This window comes from Panthera uncia (assembly GCF_023721935.1).
Source record: "Panthera uncia isolate 11264 chromosome A3 unlocalized genomic scaffold, Puncia_PCG_1.0 HiC_scaffold_12, whole genome shotgun sequence".
Taxonomy (NCBI): Eukaryota; Metazoa; Chordata; class Mammalia; order Carnivora; family Felidae; genus Panthera; species Panthera uncia.
The window spans coordinates 35,286,848-35,309,160 of record NW_026057579.1 but is presented as its reverse complement, the minus strand read 5'-3'; the positions used below and the strand labels follow the sequence as shown (position 1 = coordinate 35,309,160).

The following is a 22,313-nucleotide window of genomic DNA, read 5'->3' as shown; positions in this document are numbered from 1 at the left end:
CCGGGCCGGGCCGATGCTGGCCCCGATCCCCAGCCTTCAGCCTTGGCCCCGTCCCAACTTTCATTTTCACGAACAGGAAAATCGAAACTTGAGCTCAGCCGAGAGTTAGTCAGAAGTGTGTCCGGCCGGCCCACGTGACAGGTCGCTCCTGGCACATATAAGCCCTGTCTCCAGGCAGCAGGACAGCCTCAGGGAGCCTGGCCACCATGTGGATGCTGGTGCCCGTGGCTTTTGCTGGAAAGCTGCTGAGCGCTTTCAGGAAGCCCCTGCGCTCCCTCTGGAGCAGCCTGGTCCCCTGGGTCCTCTGGCTCAGGGCCACACTCTGGCTGCCAGGGGGCCAGAGTGCCCGGCCACCGCAGCCGGGCCGGGGAGAAGCGCAGGGGAGCAGAGGGGACGGCGGGCAGGGCCCGGAGCAGCCCATCACCCCCACCAGCGTCAACTACCATTTCACCCGCCAGTGCAACTACAAGTGTGGCTTCTGCTTCCACACGGCCAAGACGTCCTTCGTGCTGCCCCTGGACGAGGCCAAGCGAGGGCTGCGGCTGCTGCAGGAAGCCGGTGAGTCCCCCATCCCAGGAGGAAGTCAGGGCGCGGCCGCGGGCTTGGGGATGCGCACAGGTGGCAGAGGGCCTACAGAGCGTCCATCCCGCGAGGGAGAATTGGGGTGAATTTGGGGGGGATGCCTGGGGTGAATTTGGGGGGGATGCCTGGGCCTTCGGAACCAGTCGGCTGGCGCAGCCCGGAGGGACTGCAAACCCATCCCTCCTACAGCCTCCAGGTGAGCAGAGGTCCCTGCACCTGCCAGGCTCCCAGTGCCCCCGCTCCCCCTGTTTGCCAAGAAGCAGGTTGGGACCGTTCTACTTTCTGAGTTTGTCCAAAGCACCAGTGCAGTGGGGGTTTTCCAGAAAGAATTAATGAGGAAAGTTGAAAACAAAGACGAAAACTCTGATTTGGGAACTACAATGTTCCAGTCTCTTACTTCGGATTATGTATGTGTTCCTCCCATGAAACTTTAAAATTTGTTTTTTACATTTGTTTATTTTTGAGAGACAGGGAGAGACAGAGCGCAAGTGGGGGAGGGGCAGAGAGACAGGGAGACACAGAATCCAAAGCGGGGTCCAGGCTCCGAGCTGTCAGCACAGAGCCCGATGCGGGGCTCGAACTCACGAACCGTGAGTTCATGACCTGAGCCGAAGTCGGGCGCTTAACCGACTGACCAACCCAGGCGCCCCTCTCCCATGAAACTGTAAAGAAACTATTTGCAGTACAAATACGACAATGATTTTGATCTCAAGACTTGCTTACTGAGCTTCTCCACGCTAGTGGAAGCATCTCCGAGAAGGCTCAGCATGTACGTGATTCCGAGGCAGCATCTTCCCCTCCACATCCGTCCTTCCTTCTCACCTGGTCTTCCTGTCTTTCCCGGAGCTCCTGGGAAGCTGGCAACTTCAGCAACCTTGCCAACTTTTTCTCAACTTGCTTAACTGTTGTGTTGTCGTTTTGTTTTGCTTTTTTACAGAAGTATAACACACACACACAAAGTCACGCCCGTCCTGAGGGCGTAGCTGAGTGAACTGCACAAAATAGCCACGCCCAGATAAACAGTGCCCAGACAGCGTCCCAGTGCCCAGAAACGTCTCCCTTCCATCACTGCCCTGCCCCCCACAAGGGTAACCCTGAGTTTGTCTTCTAACGGACAGATGGCTTTTGCCTGATTTTGTACTTTACATAATGGAATGATCTGATTTCTTTTGTTCCCCGTGGTGTTTGCTCAATCATCCACAGCCGTTCAGCCAAGTGGAGTCCCACCTCACTGTTCCCGTGGGGTCTGGCTCAGCGTCTCCCCATTTCTCAGCTGGATTGCTGCGATTCTTACAATCGTCTCTGCTGCCCCCACGGGGACCTCGACATCCTTCACCCCAATGCCCTCAGTGCCCTATGCTCCAGGCACATCATGTTATACTCATTCTCCCTCACCACCTGCATAAATCAGGCCTGTGATCACGCTATCCTCTCTTTCTGGAATGCCCTCTCTCCCTATTCGTGATCCCACGGTGCCTGCTATGAACGTGTACTATAGGACTTTTGAAGTTATGTTTCATTCCATTGTTTTAATTTTTTAATATTTATTTTTGAGAGAGAGACAGAGCAGGAGCTGGGGAGAGGCAGAGAGAGAGGGAGACACAGAATCCGAAGCGGGCTCCAGGCTCCACACTGTCAGCACAGAGCCTGACACGGGGCTCTAACTCACGAACCATGAGACCGTGACCTGGGCTGAAGTCAGACGCTTAACCGGCTGAGCCACCCAGGCACCCCAGGTTGTTTTATTTTTATTTTTTTTTATTTTTTTTTTTATTTTTTTTTCAACGTTTTTTATTTATTTTTGGGACAGAGAGAGACAGAGCATGAACGGGGGAGGGGCAGAGAGAGAGGAAGACACAGAATCGGAAACAGGCTCCAGGCTCCGAGCCATCAGCCCAGAGCCTGACGCGGGGCTCGAACTCACGGACCGCGAGATCGTGACCTGGCTGAAGTCGGACGCTTAACCGACTGCGCCACCCAGGCGCCCCACCAGGTTGTTTTATTTTTAATATCTGGGTCCCCAAAGGGTTGGAGTTCCAAGGCTGAATGTTAGCATTCTGTGTATTTTTGTGCCTAGGAGAATATCTAGAATGTAATAGGGGGGTAATAAATGTTTTTGGAGACATGAGCAAATGAAGGGAGGTCTGGCGTCCTGGAAAGAGCTCAGACTCTTGACTCGCAAGGCAGGACTTGACCTCTTGCTGCAGCACTTATGTGACGTGCCAAGACATTTAACTTTTCTGAATGTAAGTTAACTAATCTTTAAAATGTGTGTAAAGGTAACTCATATGCCAACCTCAAAAAGTAGCTACGAGGCACAGATAAGTAAATGCTCAGATGTTTCTTAATAGGGCCTAAACTACTTTAGTTATAATTAAAACCCTTATATGGTGACCTCTCAGTTTTAAGTAAATAAAACCAAAATTACTTAAAATGATCAAGGTGTAGTATAGGTTATGTGCCCTGTAGGTGAGATTTGTGGCTAAAATAGGAACAATCTACTCTGGTGGTGATTAAAATTTTAAATCTAAATGCAAATTATATTTACAATGAAAATGTACTACTCCGGCTGGAGATGCTTCTCCAGAATATTACTGACTCCTCTCGCTTTTACACGGAGAACACGAATAGAAGGTAGCCACTCCGGGGGTCAGTAGTGATCTGGGCTGTAATAGGATCACTCCTTGTATGTTAAGATCACTGTGAAGTCATTGTTCCTCATCTAAGATCTCAACTACACATCCACATCCCGTTCCCTCAGCTCCCTCTTCCTTTCATCCCCTCTACGTCTTACCCTCAAACTCATCAAGGGCCACGTCACTGGCCAACACACTGTGTCACGCTCTCTGGTTTGTCTGACCCTATTTAACCACACTTTAGGGAATAACGATGTTTTTATTAAATATAACCACCGCCACACAGCCAGGCTCCTAGCCCTCACCAGTGAGGGGATAGAACTTATCACTGTCCAGTCGTAGGCCCACCGGAGCATGAAAGGCGGTGTTGAAAAGAATAACAGATGACACCTGGTCTGCCATCAGGCGGGACTAGCTTGGGCAAGCGGGGGTGAAGGGCCGCCCCGCTGACAAAATGGAAGGCTTTGGAGCTTGGACATCCATCTCAGCATTTTTTTTTTTTCCTAGCCTTGTATTCATGAATAATTCGTGAACCTTTCCGGGCTTGAACCCTGCAACTAAAAACCAGGATGGGGCGCCTGGGTGGCCCAGTTGGTTAAGCACCCAACTCTTGATTTCAGCTCAGGTCACGATCTTGCTTTTGGTGAGTTTGAGCCCCACATCGGGCTCTGCGCTCACAGTGCGGAGCCTGCTTGGGACTCCCTCGCTCCCTCTCCCTGCCCCTCCCCTCCCCGACTCGCGTGTGTGCGCACACGCTCGCTCGCTCTCTCTCAAAAATAAACTTTAAACAATAAATAAATGATAAAAACCAGGGTAATGATGCCTTCCTTGCTGAATGAGTTTAAGGATGAATTTAAGGATGACCGGCCTTCAGCCAGGACCTCAAAACCGGGTCCGGACAGCATTTTAAAAGCTGGGCTACAGTGAGTTTGCACAAATGAAATGGCCAGGCACGGTATTCCATACTTTGTAGGGACCAAGTTTGTTGAATGGATGTTAACAAATAAAATTCTTAGGGAATTTTGTGGCAGATTGTGCTGTTTGGCCCTTAATAAGATCCCCAGCCTTCTCCGTTAGTTTATTTGGTGCTTCTAATTATTTTATTCCAGTGACTCGGTCTGTTTGCTGCTCTTACTGGTCTCACGCTTGCTCCTTTGACCTCTGATGCCCACACACGCTTCTGTGTCAGCAGCCTGTCACCCTGTGCCCTTTCCTTCGCATGCTCTGAAGCGTGGTGTCTTCTGTCTCTAATCCGAGCAGGCTGTCCGCTGCCTGAGCTATCAGCACCCTTAGAGTCCCGCGAAGCGTGCGTTTCAAACTTCACTTAGCGGAGCTGGTTGCTTACCGATTAAGGGTTCGTTCTGGAAACGTCCCGCTCTGATATTGCCAGTGGAACAGAGCATCTGGTAGAGACGCAGTCAACCGAGTTGAACGGAACTGAATGGAAATGAACGCCACTATGACAATATCGCTGCAGAAATTCTAAATGTATGTAGACCTTCTGGACGTTCTACTGAACGCCCTTCCAATCTTTCCTTCATGCCACTAAAGTTCCAATAGCATCATTGAAAGAAGGGGCATAAGCCCACAAGGAAATCCACAGGTTGTTGTCCTAAATGGTTTATGGCTCTTGGACGCCTTCAGCATGTGTCTGCAGGGCAGTGGCTGTAAGAGGCTCACCAGCCTGCTGCATGGAATGTAGGACATTTCAAAGACGTGAAGCATGTTAGCATGCAGAAGCACAGCGTTGATCCACAGGTAGGGGGTGAGGCGGGAGGGAGGAAATAGGCCAAAGGCCCTTCCACGGCTCTCCCCACCACGGTCAGACGAGGTCCCTCTCCAAGTCCTGCAGATGACAGGCGGCTTCTTTTCTGAGGGATCTGGACCACCAAGGCTGTGCTCAGGGACCCCAGGTGGGGCCGGGAGGAGAGCCCACACTGAAGGCCGGGGGTTGAGAACCGGCCTGCTGGTACTTTCCAGGGTACAGGCAGCCAGGTGGTCAGGCATAGCAGGAGATTAAGAGTCCTTCTCCAGGAGAACAAAATGGCCCAGAGGAAACACCAAGGCTACCAGCATGTGGGGCATTATCCAGTGAATAAGTCCATTTCTCGCTCTGTCACTCTGTACCGAAACCCTCCGTCTGCGTGGTTTCTTCCTGAATCACAGAAATTCCATTCCGCTCTTTTATGCTTCACTCAAATTAGAAGGGACGAATAGAAACCCCAAAGTAAAAGGCAGATGCCAAAACAAATCAGCAAAGAGAATAGAGGAAAACGTCAAAAAAAAAAAAAAAAAACCTGTAACTGATCATCCCAGAGAGATGAGAGGAAAATTATTATGCATAAGAAGTAACACAATGCTGAGAAAACAGGATATGGGAGAGTCTGGAGAGTGGACACTGGGATTTCCAAAATTAGAATTTTGATAGAAAGACTAAAAGATAAGGTCCTGAGAAAATGGGACTCCAGAGACACAGCCCGAGGGCGCGGTGGTTACAAGCGGAGCACCAACAGACCAGAACCTCCAGGGAGAAAAGCAGGTTCGAGAAGAGGTGGGAGTTACCGACAAAATAGGAGAAATGTCCCATTCCCAAAGAAGCTGTATTTTTCCATCCAGGACCTGCCAAGTGGCCAGAACAATGAATAGAGACAGATCTCACGAAGGCACATCACCTTGAAATTTGGGGACATTGGAAAGAAAGCTTCTGGAAGGGAAAAAAGCAAAATCATGTCCTTCGAAAGGATTATGAATCAAAGTGTTATCAGGCTTCTGAACAATAGTATGAAAACCTAGAAGACAACGAGTAATGCCCTTAAAATCCTGAGGGCAAAGTGATTTCACCCAGAATAATATACCTGGTCAAACTACACCAGGTGTAGTTTGAAACATAAGTCCTATAGTTTGCATATTGTTTTTCGAAAGCCTTTTCCAAACTAAGGGAGTACGTTGAGAGAGGAAAGGGCAGGAATTTTGGAACCACAGGCATCCAGCAGGCAGAGAGGGAAGGGACCCCCCCAGGGCAGCATGCAGGGCTGTCTAGGCCTGAGAAGGTGCCAAGAAAGACCATTCTGGATGGGATGGAGGAGGTTTTCGCACATCCCTGTGTTGACTCAGCACCCCCTTTGCCTCCTAAGAGAGTCTCTCACCCGTGTAACTGATTCCCTAGTAAGATGCATCCGTGTTCAAGCAGGGGCCAAGGGGTAGGCCCCGGCTTGTGTGCGTGCGAGTCCCTCCCCACCGTGGGAAGCACGGGGAGCCAGGCTTGGGGGTGAGGGGGGGAGATAATCATTTCGTTTTTGTTACCTTGAGAAAACAGCCCTTTTGTGGTTAAAGCAACAAGGGGTGTTTTGCAGTGCGGGGGGGGGGGGATAAAAGATTCACGTCGGGCCTCTCACAGGGATGGAGAAGATCAACTTTTCGGGGGGAGAGCCATTCATTCATGACCGGGGCGAGTACCTGGGCCAGCTGGTGAGGTTCTGCAAGGAGGAGCTAAGGCTGCCCAGCGTGAGCATCGTCAGCAACGGGAGCCTGATCCGGGAGCGCTGGTTCAGGACTTACGGTGAGCTGCCTGGCGTCACGCGGGAGTCGTGGCCGCCGTGAGTGTTGGTTCTGGGTCCTTCCATCCCGGGGCCTTAGGCTGGGGGGCGGGGGGGGGGGGGTTTGGGCAGGGAGGAGAAACCAAACTGTAATATCTTTACAAGGCTGGCACGCAGTTAGAGGTTTTCATGCTGCAGGGCTCCACGTAAACAAGCATGGCAAGACAGATAACGGAAAATATTAGCAACCGCGACTCTTCTGTGCGTCCCAAGTGAGCAGGTATCGGCGCCTGTGGCTTTAGCTTAGCCGCTGGCAGGGGACAGTGACACCATTCTGCAGAATAAACCCTTATGGCTTGCTGCTAATGCTCAATTGTTAAATCTCCAAGGAACTGTCATTCTGTTAGTCTCATCGATGAAGCATTTGGGCCAAAACTGTCCTCCCCTCCTTTGGCTACATATGCAGCTGCTGAAGACATTTAAATAGACTATCTGCGTGGGGGACTGAATCCCAGGCTCATTATGTCAGAACGTCGTGGCATGTGGACAGACCAACCTGAGGGGCTCCGAGGGGCTCCGAGGGGCTCCGCTCTGCAGCCGGGATGGCGAACCATGGATCCTAAGACCCTGGAGGTCCCTCACAGCTGAGTTTCCATAGATGTGACATCCCTAGAGCAGAGGCTGGAACTTAGGGAGCCCCGGAAAATATTAGCTCTTATTACTATTATCATTTCAGGAGACAATTACCTAACTCTTAGAGCACAGCGTTCTGTCCTCCCTTTGGATGAGCGGTGTGAGCTTGGCCGCCACCGAAAACGTGGCCGTGTTTATTCTCTGTTGAGGCTGCTCACAGAAAGGCTCTGACCAAATACCCCTGCAGAGATGGTGAAGACACGGGTGTGGGGGGGGGGGGGGGGGGGTCGTGGATGTGGGTGGTGTAGCCCATGGGATGAAGGGTAAGCGGGAAGACAAGATTCAAAAGTGTCCGGGAAAGGCGAATCCGGGAAGACTGTGAAGGGAGCCGCTTAGTCAATCAGGGTCAGAAGCATCAAAGGAAACTTTAGGAACCAGATTCAGAGAGGTAACAGAGGCTTAGGGAACCGTGTGAGCAGAGGATGATCGGCCGGGCTTACTGGCAGTGTCCCTGCGTAACGTCCTCCCTCCAACACTGGCTCTATGTGGGCAACATAGGGAGCAGGCCCCGCGGGCTCGCTGCACTCCAGGGTCAGAAGCCCAGATGCCTGTGTGGGAGAGGCAGGGTGAGTTGGAAGCGCATGAGAAAAGCCCGCTCCAGCCGCGGGGAGCAGTAAGAGAGCGCGAGGCTGTGAAGGATGGGGAGCACCAAGTCCTGTTCATGGTGGACGAGCTGACCGCCAGCTGGCCACAGGCTTCCACGGGCGTTTGTCCTACATGGGGTTTCGGGTACGTGTCGCCACGTCCCGAAACTCTTAAAGATACTTCAGAAATCCACATGCTCTGTGAAATCTCCCAATTCAATATTTGCACGGAAATTTGAAATATCTTGAGATGCCACGAGGACCAGCCACGGCAGTGTTCGTGTCTCACCGGGTGGTCTGTAAGCCTCAATTTTCCACCTCTGGTTTAAAGGACCAAGGGTAAGTCTGTGAGCTTGAGTGGACAGAGGGAGCGGCTGAGTCTGGTAGTTTTCTAGGAGTGCTCACGAGACTCAGCGGCCACTTATCACCACAGCTAAGGTTCCTGAGAGCCAAGGACACGGCTCAGAAACAGCAGAAGATGTGCATCCCTGGGGTCCAGAGAGGCCAGATGCAGGCTCCCGGGTCCTTCCCCTCCAGGGCGAACAAGACGTGCTTTCTCTCTAGCCGAGAACTTCAGGGACATGTTTGGAATGTTTTTGCCGAGGAGTGCTCATTGGAGTCTTAGGGCCTGAGACTTTTATGCAGGGCTGATCACTTAGGCTCGCACTGTTGGGCAATCACCCACGGCAACTGAAACTCGGGACTCCCAGCAAGGAAACCAGGTACGTCATGAATCTTGCATAACAATCCCAACAACTCTTGACAAGCTGGTAGAACGTGCCCTAGACATACATACGTCATCAAAGGGAGACCCAGAGAACGTGCTGGCATCCATACATGCAGGGATCGGCCAAGACTCCACCAAGGTTCCAGGCTTTCCTGGAGACTTACAAGGACTGAGCACACAGGTCTGCGTTGCTAACTCTCTCTTCACAAGGGCTCCGACAAGAAAATCCGAGAGCAGGAGGAGGGGACATCATGATCATAGAGCAGAAGCTGGAGAAGCGACAGAATAAACCAATGGACAGAGATGCTCAGCTGACTCGGAAATCAACTAATATAACATAACTGACAGGTCTCTATTCTAGTTTGGAACTTTGATTTTGTTTGGGTTAGAGACCACTCTCTCAGTTCATTCCTTTCTTCGATATCGTAAGCCATTGGGAATTTACCTGGGACCAATTTTTAGAACATTTTGAGTCGCTTTATTTTTTTTTAAGTTTATTTATTTTGAGAGAGATAAAGATAGCACGAGAGGGGGGAGGGGCAGAGAGAGAGGGAGAATCCCAAGCAGGCTCCGCACTGACAGCGCAGAGCCCAACACAGGGCTTGAACCCACCGACCATGACATCATGACCTGAGCCGAAACCCCCAGAGTCAGGTGCTTAAGCGACTGAGCCACCCCGGTGCCCCATTTTGAGTCGTTTTAAATAATGGTCAGTTGCCTACTCTGGTTCCACTTTGTGCTAGATACTTTGAGCCTCTAAAAGAAGTAAAAGACAAGTGCTTGTCCTTGGAGAAACTAAAGATTAGTTATCCTACGATGGAGCCACATTAATTAATAGATCACAACTCATGGTTCAGAGTTCAGGACGGCCAATCACATCAGTTCCCAGTTTGTGTTGAGAGGCGGAGGGCATACGTGTGGATAACGTATTAGCCCCCACATCGTACTTCAAATTGCTCCCTGATTAGAAAATCAGACAATAGTTGCTTACAGAGTTTTGGAACCCCTAGTTTCTATAATTAGGGAGTCGTTTTAAGAATCAACTTTGCAACCAATTCTGCAAAGTCCTAATAATGAGGAAAGCTCAAACCTAGTCCGCTGTGAAGATGTGGCCGGAGAATGAGTGGGTGGTAGAAAATGTCTGGGCTTCGGGCACCTGGGTGGCTCAGTGTAAGTTTAAGTTCAGATTTAGCATCTGACTCTTGATTTCAGGCTCAGGTCATGATCTCACGGTTCGTGGGATCAAGTCCCACATCAGGCTCTGCACTGACAGTGCATAGCCTGCTGGGGTTTCTCTCTCTCTCCCTCTCTCCCTGCTACTTCCCTGTTCACACATTCTCTCTCTCTCAAAATAAATAAAATAAACTTTACTTTTTAAAGGTTTTTTAATTCATTTTGAGAGAGAGAGAGAGAGCAAGTGGGGGGAGAGGCAGAAAGAGAGAGAGAGAAGGAGAGAGAGAATCCCAAGTAGGTTCCACACTGTCAGCACGGAGCCCATTGCAGGGCTCAAACTCACAACCTGTGAGATCATGACCTGAGCTGAAATCAAGAGTCAGAGGTTTAACTGACTGAGCCACCCTGGTGTCCCAAATAAAATAAACGTGAAAAAAAATGAAAAATTAGATACAAACAAGACATGTTTTATCATAAAAGGCTATAAATGGCCTAAAAGGTTTGGTCCTTGAATGGAAAAGCTTAAAGATGCCCGTTTTCCTTCAGGTGAATATTTGGACATTCTTGCCATCTCCTGTGACAGCTTTGATGAACAAGTCAACGTCCTCATTGGTCGTGGCCAAGGAAAGAAGAACCACGTGGAGAATCTTCAAACACTGAGGACATGGTGTAGAGACTATAGAGTGGCCTTCAAAATAAATTCTGTCATTAATCGATTCAACGTGGATGAGGATATGAGGGAGCAGATTAAAGCCCTGAACCCGGTCCGCTGGAAAGTAAGTACCGTGTCCCGTGTCGCTTCTGCCGAGTACAACTCAGAAAATGTTTGGGAGGCGCTTGTGTCAATGAAACCCGAAATGTCAAGGTTAGAGAGAACTCTGGACTGAAGGAGCCAGCCAGGAAACCGGGTCCTCATGCTTTCTTCCAGCCCTGTTAAACTTTAGGCTGCTTACGCTGTCTTTGCCTCAATTCCCCCTTCTAAAAACTGGAACCGATTCCCTTCTGGAATATTGGGAGGATAAAGGTCAAAAGATATAGTCAATGCTTGCAGGTGTTCTAAAAAAATACATCCATAGGTGGGGCGCCTGGGTGGCTCAGTCGGTTAAGCGTCGGACTTCGGCTCAGGTCATGATCTCAAAGTCCATGAGTGTGAGCCCCACACATATGGAGCCTGCAACACGGAGCCTGCCTGGGATTCTCTCTCTCCCTCTCTCTTTGCCCCTCCCTCGCTCTCTCATTCTCTCTCAAAATAAACATTAAAAAAATAAAGCATATATCCATACAACACCTAACCGATATTTATTTATTAAATATAGTAATACTGGATTTCTTCTTGAAACTCTTGGCTTATTCATAAGTGGATACACGTTCTTCATAAATTCTGTTAATATATTACTCACTGAATTATTAGTAGATATTGGGGCAACACCATCCCCAAGCTGCAGCAAAGTTCATTCACCGAGATTCGTGCTTTCGATCCCTCCATCAGCTACTAAAAGTCTAACGTTCCAATTCAAGGTGTAATTACAGCACCCACCATGGACAGACACTTGCAGATAATGACAAATTAAGCTTTCCTACCCTTGGCTGTTCCTCAGACTCAACTCAGGGAACTGTTTGAAACGCAGCTTCTTGGACCTGCGTCCCATGCCCCGAAGGAATTAGAGAAAAGCCAAGAAAGAGAGACAGGGGCAGGAACGAAGGCTGTGGTCCAGCAAGGGGGATGGACGAGGACCAGAGGCGAGGCTCAAAGCTCTTAGACTCTCCTTCTAGAACCACCTGCCGGACACTCTCCTTTTCCCTGATCCCCTATCTCTGTTCCACTACTGTCTTCCTCATTATTCTCTTTTTAGCTTCTCTCTCCCTGTATGTGTGTGTATACATACATACATACCTGGCTTTGGTTTGCTAGGAGCTCCTTGTAGCTTCCTGATCCCATAGCTTCTTTCCTCCCATCTTGTAACTCCTCTTGTGGCTTCTGCGTGCTGAGTCACTCCAGAATCGCCTTTTCAAAATCCTGAGTTTTCTAGAGGGAGCAGATTAGCTGCTGTCTGTTTGAAAAGCAGGTTTGGCATCAGATCACTGGCATCTGCAGGCCGCAAACTGATGAAACGCAGCGCCCCTGGGTCAGGTGCCTGGACCCCCGAGGCCACGTCCTCCACGGGAGGCCCCGTGCTCAGTACTCCAGCACTGAACGAGCGTGGGAGGGAAGAAACCTCAGTGTTCGTCCACAGGGGGTCTGCCATCACCTTCAGGCTTGCTCTGGGGACAACAGAGCAGGCTGCACCTGACTTTCCCCATCCAATCCCACCACCCTTCCCCCTGTTTTGCTTCTCAAGCCCCACTGAAGTTGGTGGATTCCAGAACCAAAGTCACCACGGCCAAAGTCCCTGCGTGTCTTTACTGCACCTGCTATTCAAGCCGGCTTGGGATTCCCACCTGTGTGGAGACCTCCTCTGACCCCCTCTCTCTCCTCACCCTATGCCTGGACTGGGGATGGGTGCCATGGGGACAAAGATGAGAGGTGTCCCCTCCCAGGAAGCTCCCAGCCTACAGAGCAAGACAGCCAGGAAAGCAAATAGTAAATCTACTGTGTGACCAGGGTCCGCGGAGATGGATGTTTAAGGACTAGAGAGCAGAGAAGAAGGGGGTGGGAATAGAGTGAGCAAAGAAGGCAACATGTAGGGCGCTTCAAAATTAATTCTAAGCTGGCTAAACTCTTAATTACATGCTGTGCATAATCCCCCCTCCCTTACATGAAAACCCTATAGCCCTGGGCTCTGTGCTGGGTCTGCGTTTGATCAGCTGTCACCTATTACCACCTTGCTCAGGTCCCTGGGACAGTTTTTTCCTTCTCAGAGGATGGTATTCCTTACGATGCAATAATAATTCACACACACACACACACACGCACACACACTTTACTTACTTAAAAGAATGTTAAAAGACTATTAATGGCTTTGGAAACTATCCTTGTATATCTACTGAAAAAAGCCCCACGTAGTGTAGAGGGCTTAATAAGGGATGTTTGAAGTCAGCAGAGACAACATTTCGAAAATACTTATTTCTTGGTGGATCGCAAATGATTTGTCTATTTTCTTCATACTCTCATTCCCTGCGGTGAACATCACTTAGTTGGTGGTCTGAAAAGGTTAGATGGTCAGACTGGCTCAAACATAAACTCGACCAGTTTTATATTTTCAGACCGTTTGCACTTTCTGACGTTGAGGGCCCCAGAGAGATGTCTTTCTAGAATGTTCTTTAGTAGGAGGACTCTTCCTTGCATAGAGGACACGTAGCCGGGTCTGGGGAGGTGAGGCTTGGGGCGCAAACATGGGGGGTGGGGGGGTCACTCTCTGCTAAGCAAACACCCTCCTCGCCTTCCAGGTCTTCCAGTGCCTCCTCATCGAGGGGGAGAATTCTGGAGAAGACGCCTTGAGAGAGGCGCAACAATTCATCATCAGCGATGAAGAATTTGAAGGATTCTTAGACCGCCACAAAGACGTGTCCTGCTTGGTGCCCGAGTCTAACCAGAAGGTATAATGGAGCAGACATGGTCACGTCTTGAGATGGTTCCAAGCAGGGACCTCTCTAGCTCAAGGGATCCACACACTGTTCCTTTAGAGGGCTCAGTGAGGAGGATGAGAGGGTGCAGCCTCGGGCTGGAACCCACCACCAGCCCTGCACCTGCCAGCTGTGGGGCCTCTGAAAGACCTTCAGGTTCCCTTCCCCCGCCCCTGTCCTTGGACTCTGTGTCCGCCCACCGTTCCCGCAGTGGGAGCTGTTCCAAGGACGCAGCCTCGAGAGGGTAGGTATAGCTTCCTCTAGGGGAATAGGGACACCTTTCACATACCTACAGAAGGTAAAACTAGTTACGGGTAATGAAAGTAACATTAAAATCTGCAGGCAGACTCCCAGGTTAATAGCTTTAAAGCTTAATTCCATTGAAAATGGGGGAAATTCCATGCATGGTGGAAAAATAGCCATTGGGAACACTGAATAAAAAACAAGGCTCTCCCACAGCTTGAGAAAATGGGGAAATTAGCCTGGGGATTTCATCCTCGGAGAAGCTCTCACAGTGTCCTTTGACCCTTTCAGCCTGGGGTGGAGAATCCAGCCTGCTGAAAACTGTGAGAGACGCCCCTGGAGATGTATGTTAGGTGGGGACAGGGGCGCTGACTGATGGATCCCCTCGTAAGGGGCAGAGCCAAAGACACTCACGTGGTATAAGAAATGAAGACTCCAGAAGCAATAAAACACAAACGCGCAAACCCCGTAAGACCGACCGTTGAGCGCACATACTGAAAAATACACTTGAAACTAAATTTGTATTTAATTTCTCTTTTGCAGATGAAAGATTCCTACCTTATTCTGGATGAGTATGTGAGTATTTCTCATGAATTATAAAATTTAAAGGCTCAGGCTTTCTCCTGTGGGGCGATGGGTCCTCGGGTGTCACATAGAAAGTGGCACTGTGTGTCCTGTTGTCTTGGGTTGGGGGTTCTCCAGCACCAGAGCACCCAGGGTACTTTGGAGGAAGGTCCTATCACACTTCACATCACCTTTAGTACCTCTGATGTTGCCAGCTTGTCCCCTGATCAATCTTGGCTTTGGTGAGAAGAGGTTACCTGCGGCTCCTCTCCAGAAGTCACTGACACGATTGCTACTGGCTCTGCCTTCCAGAGAAGAAGGAAAATATTCCCCTTCTCAAATTTGAAAAACAAATTACTTTTTTCTTTCGTCTTTTTTTTTTTTTTTTTTGCTAGGTTCATAAACCATTGCCAATATTTCTAGTACAAGACAAACAAGTCCATTCAAAGACCTGTTTCTAAGACATGAGTGAGTTCCACGGGCGCCTGGGTGGCTCAGTCGGTTGAGCACCCAACTTCAGCTCAGGTCATGATCTCGGGGTTCATGAGTTCGAGTCCTGCGTCGGGCTCTGTGCCGACAGCTCCGACCCTGGAGCCTGCTTCTGGTTCTGTGTCTCCTTCTTCTCTCTCTGTCCTCCCCTGCTCACGCTCTGTTGGTCTGTCTGTCTCTGTCTCTCTCTCTCAAAAATAAATTTAAAAAAGCATTAAAGAAAGAAATGAACTCCAACAAGAACAATGGTTTTAACGTATGCATGGAACTTGTCAAAATGAGAAATGCTCATTTTGACTTTTGGTATTTTATTATTTTCAAATTAACCAATGATGCTTCACAGCCATTTCATGGTCTGTCAATAGGACAAACTCTCTTTATGGGGCATAAGGAGAAAGGCAATGATGCTAATGTCCAGTGTTAGAGGGTTCAAGGTAGAGAGGAAAAGTCAAGTAGAATTTATTTCTGTTTTTAGAGTATCATGATAGACAGGGGGTTTTGACCAATGCTCCTTTACAAACTCTCTGGCCTCCACACAGTTGGCACAAACATTAGTGACACCAAAATTTGCTTTTGGTAATTTAAGAACATTCTGAATCATCAAATATTACTGTACGGTGCTTAGTGCCATGGTGGGTGTTAAGAAGGGTGAAGACCTCATTCCCGCCTGACAGGGCATATAAGACTCTTCGGTCTGGTGCCTGCCCGCCTTGGTATTTCCTTTCTTATCCCACTCTCTCCCTTTCTCAAAAGAAAGTTTTATTAACTTTACACCTGTATATCTGTGCGTGAACAGTTTTCATTCCCGCAGTATCACCTACATGCCAGCCTGTGTCATGCTTCTGTGCATTTATAACACCGTTCTCTCCAGTTAACAGTTTCTAAAATTTTCTAAGTTTATTCTTTTATTTTGAGAGAGAAAGAGACAGCGCGAGTGGCGGAGGGGCAGGGAGAGAGGAGAAGGAGAGAAAGAATCCCAAGCAGGCTCTGTGCTGCCAGTATAGAGCCCAAAGGGGCTCAACCATGAGATCATGACCTAAGCTCAAACCAAGAGTCTGAACGCTTCATCGACTGAGCCACCCAGGCCTCCACCTTACAATTTCTAAACATTACCTCCCCCCGACCCATGGAGGGACGTGTGGCAGGCATGTAATTTGGTTTATCATGTGCTCGTCGATCTAATGTGTTTCTGTCGGTTAAAGTGAGCTCTTCGAGCAGAGAAAGAGTGTTCTAGGAGGTCAGCATCCACAGTGTAGTGTCTGGCCAACAGCCGTCGCTAAATATTTGTTGAAATGGCTCCAGGGTCAAACGTCACTGTGGATTAACCCCCCAACACTGAGTTTCAAGGAATCAGTTGTACAAACATATCCCCTTTCTGTCTTGAATTTTCTAGATGCGCTTCCTGAATTGCAGGAACGGGCGGAAGGATCCTTCCAAGTCCATCCTGGATGTTGGCGTAGAAGAAGCTATAAAGTTCAGCGGATTTGATGAAAAGATGTTTCTAAAGCGAGGAGGCAAATATGTGTGGAGCAAGGCGGACCTGAAGCTGGACTGGTAGACCCAGAAGTGGACCCTAGCCCTCGACCCGCCCGTGGGGACACTCGCTCCGACCTGACGTGTGCTGGCCGTGCTCAGCAGTAATTCCTGCTGCATTTCTCAACGGCCCCCAGTCCCATCGTCTGTTGCACCTGCTACCTGATTCTCCGCGGTAAATCCTGGATCATCAAAACCCATAGATAATGCAAAACCCTTAACTTGAGTTAATTAGCTTCTTTAGGATTGAGTTTTTTGAGCAGCGTTTTCTGCGACTCCCGTGTTCCCAGTTTTGAAGCTATTTGTATCAGACCTTTCATTTGATAGAGTTGGGGCTTTTTGTTTGTTGTTTTTTTGTTTTTGTTTTGTTTTTTTGTTTTTTTGGTTTTTTTGCTAAATGTTGAGATGGCAATTTTCACATCTAGAACAACGACACAATCCCTCCCCCGGTTAGTCTGCCCGCTGTAACTCTGTCCTTTCTGCCTTCATACCATCGTGGTCTTGGGCTTTTTAACCCAGAAGTCTAGAAATAGTCAACAGATGTTTTCAGAGAGCAGGAGACGATGATCTCATCGGTGTTCAGTAAGGGCCTAGAAGGAGATAGTTCATCTGCCCATGCTCTGCATGGCCCCTGGCCCATGCTGACTATTCCGTGAATGTTAGCTCTCTCTGCTAGTCCCTTTTCTCTTCCAAGAGTCTCAGCAAAACAAATACACACTTTACACTTCATGACAAAGGGGTCAGTGTTCAGATTGCTGTATGCACCTGTTATCCAAGCCACCGGGATCTTCCCTGCAACAACGTATGAGTGCATGTGAATAGACAGTTGTCCCTGTATCTGTGATAAATCACAGCTACTAGATTGCTCTGATCTGTTAGGAAAAGGCACTGGGATGCTGTCTAGGAAAGAATGAAGGGAAACGCCTAGAATGTACCTGGATTTTACACAAATGAAGCCATGGCTCAATATAATATTTCTCAACTAACTCTGAATCACTTGAAACAAGGATATAATCTGGGTCAAAAAAAAAAAAATCTAGGCGAAGAGGAGAAAACCCGTGCCTTCCTTTTCTTAGCTTCTTTGGGAAAATATCACTTAAACTGGGTCAGGGGAAAAGATTCTCTACTTGTGGAAATATCAAACACAGTTTGTTTATGTAATTTAGACAGTATCTCATTGCCTGGAAAACAATAATTTCCTATCATTGTTTCAAAAAAGCAAAATCATGGACCATTTTTTTTGCCCAAGCCTGGAGAAATTGTAACCCAGCTGCCATGCCAGTGTCGGTCACTAGGTGGCGTTTAAACGCTGCCCGAGTCTGTGAAGCAGCCACACAGATTCGCTTCATAATCTACTTTCCAGACTTGGTGATTTTGAAAGTTTGGTTTGTGATTTTTTTTTCCCCGGAAAAGATATTTCTACTTCAAATTTGAAGTGACTATCGTACAACGGAAATATATTTGTGTCCCATCTAAAACAGGATGGGTTAAAAAAAATAAAATAAAAACTTTTTAAATAAATAAAAAATAAAATAGGATGGGCTGTCCTGCATTTTCCATTTTTTTGTTTTATATTTTAAGAGAAAAATGAATTAGAAAGCTTTTTCCCTGTATGGGCCTTGAACATATCTAAGCTATGACCGTAACTAAGCTATGATGACCTTAGTATATATAATCAGTATATAAAACACTTTTGATTTTTTTTGCATAACATGACCACACTTTGCTGATCTTCACATTATTCAACAAGAGTAAGTTCAGCAAACGAAGTTCACGTATGTGAAAGCACCGACAACGTTGTCTGGTAGACAGCAGGTGCTCAATCACGAAACAAAATCTAAATTGAAAGTCCAAATCCTCTGAGTTGGAATGAATTTCTCTCAAATTCGATCAAACTCAAAATGCAGGAAATTGTATTACTCATTCCCCAAAGGAAATCTAAAACAAAACAAAACTGCACCAGAGAAATGAGTATCCTACATCTATTTTCCGGCTGTTTTTTACATCACTAGTCCCTTTCCTTATGTACCGTTAGGATCTGCAATGTTTAAAATATCTAAATGTTCATTTTTAAGGGGGAGAAATTGGGACATTTAACACTGCGTAAAATTCAAATTTGAACTTCAGAACCTTTTGCTTTATATTTTCAGTTTTAAATATGAGTGTCAGTTTTGTGAAAGTCTTTTTTATTGAAAAAAAAAAAAACAGAGTCCACGTCTCGTGATGAGCACTGAGTAATGTATAGAATCGCTCGATTACTATGTTGTACACCTGAAATAACACGATGCTGTACGTTAAGTGGAATTGGAAAAAAATAATGAACAAAAAGGGGGAAGAAAACAAATGGTAAATTTAACTGAGGCATCTCCATTTCAATGTGAAGAACAAAGGTTTTGTGGTGCTTTTGAGTGTTGCTAATGTTTACATGGTGATGATATGAGTAGAATTTTGTCTTAGGAAACCTAGAAAGGTCAGACAATAGTAATAGCATGTTGGTTTCAAAAGTATGAATCAACCCTGCCATTTAGTGATAGATGGTGCGAAAGTTGCCTATTTTCTTTTAAGGTTGAAGGGGAGTGAGATCATGAGCTGAGTCATCTGAAATGCAGGCTCCTGTTCCTTCTCTGCTGGGGTCTGGAGTCCAGTCCCTGTGTTGGGAGAGACACGACATGATGCTAACACAAGCGAAGTCTCAGTGAGACTCTATCGGGCAATAATTCCTCCCATAGGCTACCCTCTGGTTGAAAGACTGTTTAATCAGCTGTGATTAGAGGAAGACCAATCATGCCATAAGATTTTAAAGCTTTGTCTTGCGTATGTATAGAAGGTCTCCATTATTAGGGGGAAAAATATATTTTTTCTTCATATGTGCTGCTCTGGAGTATTGATCTGATGTATTGTAAGACGTTGTAATATATTAAAATATTGTTTGTACACTGCCTCCTCTCTCAGTGGGCCAATATAACGAAGCCTCTCCTGGGTGTGTATTTAAAGTAATCGTGTGCTTTTACAAACTGCCATTGCTAAAGGCAAGTACAGTTTAAAAATCAACAAGGTTATCAATAATTAATGAGCACATTGCAAACAACCCGATCACCAACCAGAGGGAGCGGAGACGAGTCACCGGAGAAAATGGCCTTTGTATTCTAAAATGAAAACCGGCGTCTTGGGGGCCAGGTGTCCAAAACCCGGTCACGTCAGGGATAGCACCAGCCTCCGCACCAGTGGGCCTAGCTCGGCGCTCGGAGTGTGAGCCGTCCAGCAGTCCCAGGGGCAGGCAGGTGCCTGGCCCTGGGGTCCAAGGAGGTGCACCCCTGGCACCCTGGTTCCCGGCCGTCCAGTCGGTTCCTGACCCCTTCCTTACAGGCACCCCCTGGCCCTGCCCCCGCTCCACAGGAAGAGCTGTTACCTCCCAGCCGGCCAGCGCCCTCCCCTCCGTCCCTCCCATAAGTGATTCATCTTTTCCCTCAGGGCATCTCAACGTGTCCCTGTCTCATTCAGCTCCCAATTCCAGGCTCTCGCAGCCAAGTGCTCTGCATTCCTGGCCCGGTGTCCCCCTCGTGCCCTCCATTCTTGCTCTGGTCCTCCTCGGCCGTGCAGGATTCTCTCAGACATGCCTGTGCCCCACCCAGACCTCTGGTTGCAGCACTCGCTTCTTCCAAGGGGATGTGGCCTCACGACTTTCACCCTCCTGGACACTCGCTAACCCTGGGCTCCAGCCCCAGAGGTCAGGGGGCAGATCCACTTCCTCCTTCCAGCCAATGAGTCTCAAGGAGCAGCTCGGGTCATTGGTCGTGTGTCCAGGCCACATCTGGGGTGCACGACTCCGTGTCAAGCCCCTGGTGCTAGGTGCCCTACGCAGCCACGGTGAACGAAAGGGCAAATTGTGCAGAACCACCCCCAACACCCCCCCCCCACCCGCCCAGCAAGCCCAACTCAGGTGCTCTTGAGATGGGCTCCAAAATTCAGGCTTTAACATTTTTTTTTTTTTCACGATTCCTCTTCTTTTTTTTTTTTTTTTAATGTTTATTTTTGAGAGAGACAGAGTGTGAGCAGGGGAGGGGCAGAGAGGGAGACACGGAATCCAAAACAGGCTCCAGGCTCTGAGCCGGCAGCACAGAGCCCAACGCAGGGCTCGAACTCACGTATCGCAAGATCCCGACCTGCGTCGAAGTCAGGCGCTTAACGGACTGAGCCACCCAGGCGCCCCTTCATGATTCCAAAAACGATACATGCTTGGAGTATATTTGAAAAACAGAGTAAAGCCAAATGAAAGAAATAAAAAAAATTATCCATAACTCTATCACTCAGAGGTAACTGCTAATTTGCTTCAGGTCTTTCCTGTCAGGCATATTTTTTTAAGAGAGTTAAGTTCATTCTCAATTTTGTTTCCCACATAAAACCTTCTGAAGGTTTTTAAAGTCAATGAGCATTCTTACACCTTAATGAGAAAGGCCAGTTCCTCACAATTCACACTAATAGGTGGAAGGACGTTCAATGTCGTTCCAAAAACCACAGTTGATTTGAAAAAAAAAAAAAAATCACTGGGTTTGGGTTTTGAGTTGCTTACAGATTTGTTTATGAATGTGAATGTATCTCATGTTCTGGGAAGTCACTTTATCTAGAAAAAAACATAATAATAATTATAATTACAACATAATATATATAAATATATAATATATATATTTTATAAATATATATAATATATAATATACATAAATATATAATATATATTTTATAAATATATAATATATAATATACATAAATAAAAAATATATATAAAATATAATATAATTATAATTATAAATATATAAAATATAAATATACATAAAATATATAATATATATTTTATAAATATATATAAAACACAATATAATTATAATTACAATTATATAAACATAATTATAATTATAAATCAGCTTCTCTGTGCAAGCTCTTTCCTGGAGAATCTGGGAGACCCCCCAAAGGTGAAGTATTTTTTCATTCAGGGCCATCTCAACTTATCCCTGCCTGATTCTGCTCCCAAGTTGATCTGCGAGGTTTTTCCCCACCACTGAGCCACTCTCCAATTGTGGGTGCCCCACAATTCAGCTCAACTCTGACATTTCTGCCTGGAGATAGCGGTAGGTCCACAGGGTAAGTGGTCCCTCCCACAGGACCGACCCCCACACCCCTCTTCAGATGCCAGTCCCAAGTCCAGAGAATCAACAGCTATATATTGGAGGTTCCCACAATCCCTCCTCAGGTTCAATTAATTTGCTAGAGCGGCTCATTGAACTCAGAGAGACATTTTACTTTCTAGATCACTGGTTTATTATAAAAGGCTATCACTCAGGAACAGCCAGATGGAAGAGGTGTGTAGGGCCAGCCACGGGAAAGGGTGAGGAGCCCCCATGCAGTTTTCAAGTTCACTGGTCTCCCCAAATCTCTGCATGTTCCCCAACCTGGAAGCTTTCTGAACCCTGTCCTTCCGGATTTTTATGGAGTATCATTACAGATGCGTGATTGACAGAATCATCAGCCATTGGTGAGTGAACTCAATCACCAGCCCCTCTCCCCTCCCAGATGCCTGGGGGTGGGAAGAAAAGATCCCACCTTCCAATCACAGGGTTGTCTCCCCTGGCAACCAGCTCCTAGCCTTCGAGATTTTCTGAAGTCACCGTATTAACATAACAAAATACACTTTTATCCCTCTCATTAGGATAGGATCCCTTAGGAAATTCCGAGGGTTTTAGGAGTTCTGTACCAGGAAGCGGGACAAAGGCCATAGATACATTTCTTTTTTAAAAAAATATTTTTTAATGCTTATTTATTTATTTTGAGAGAGAGAGGGAGAGAGAGACAGACCGAGGGAGGGGCAGAGATGGAAGGAGAGAGAGAACCCCAAGCAGGATCTGCACAGCCAGCATGGAGTCTAACTCGGGGCTCGATCCCACGAACCGTGAGATCATGACCTGAGCCGAAACCAAAAGTTGGAGGCTCAACCGAC

The 22,313-nt window shown here is 47.5% G+C and overlaps 1 protein-coding gene across 1 annotated transcript; it reads left to right on the top strand.

Annotated features, from left to right (window-relative positions):
• Positions 1-165: 165 nt before the first annotated feature.
• Positions 166-19,262, top strand: RSAD2 (radical S-adenosyl methionine domain containing 2). The gene is made up of 6 exons (XM_049652598.1): positions 166-558; positions 6,616-6,777; positions 10,478-10,707; positions 13,319-13,468; positions 14,282-14,314; positions 16,185-19,262. Exons 1-6 carry the CDS (start codon positions 207-209, stop codon positions 16,347-16,349), a joined length of 1,092 nt encoding a protein of 363 aa, XP_049508555.1. The 5' UTR covers positions 166-206; the 3' UTR covers positions 16,350-19,262.
• Positions 19,263-22,313: the final 3,051 nt, after the last annotated feature.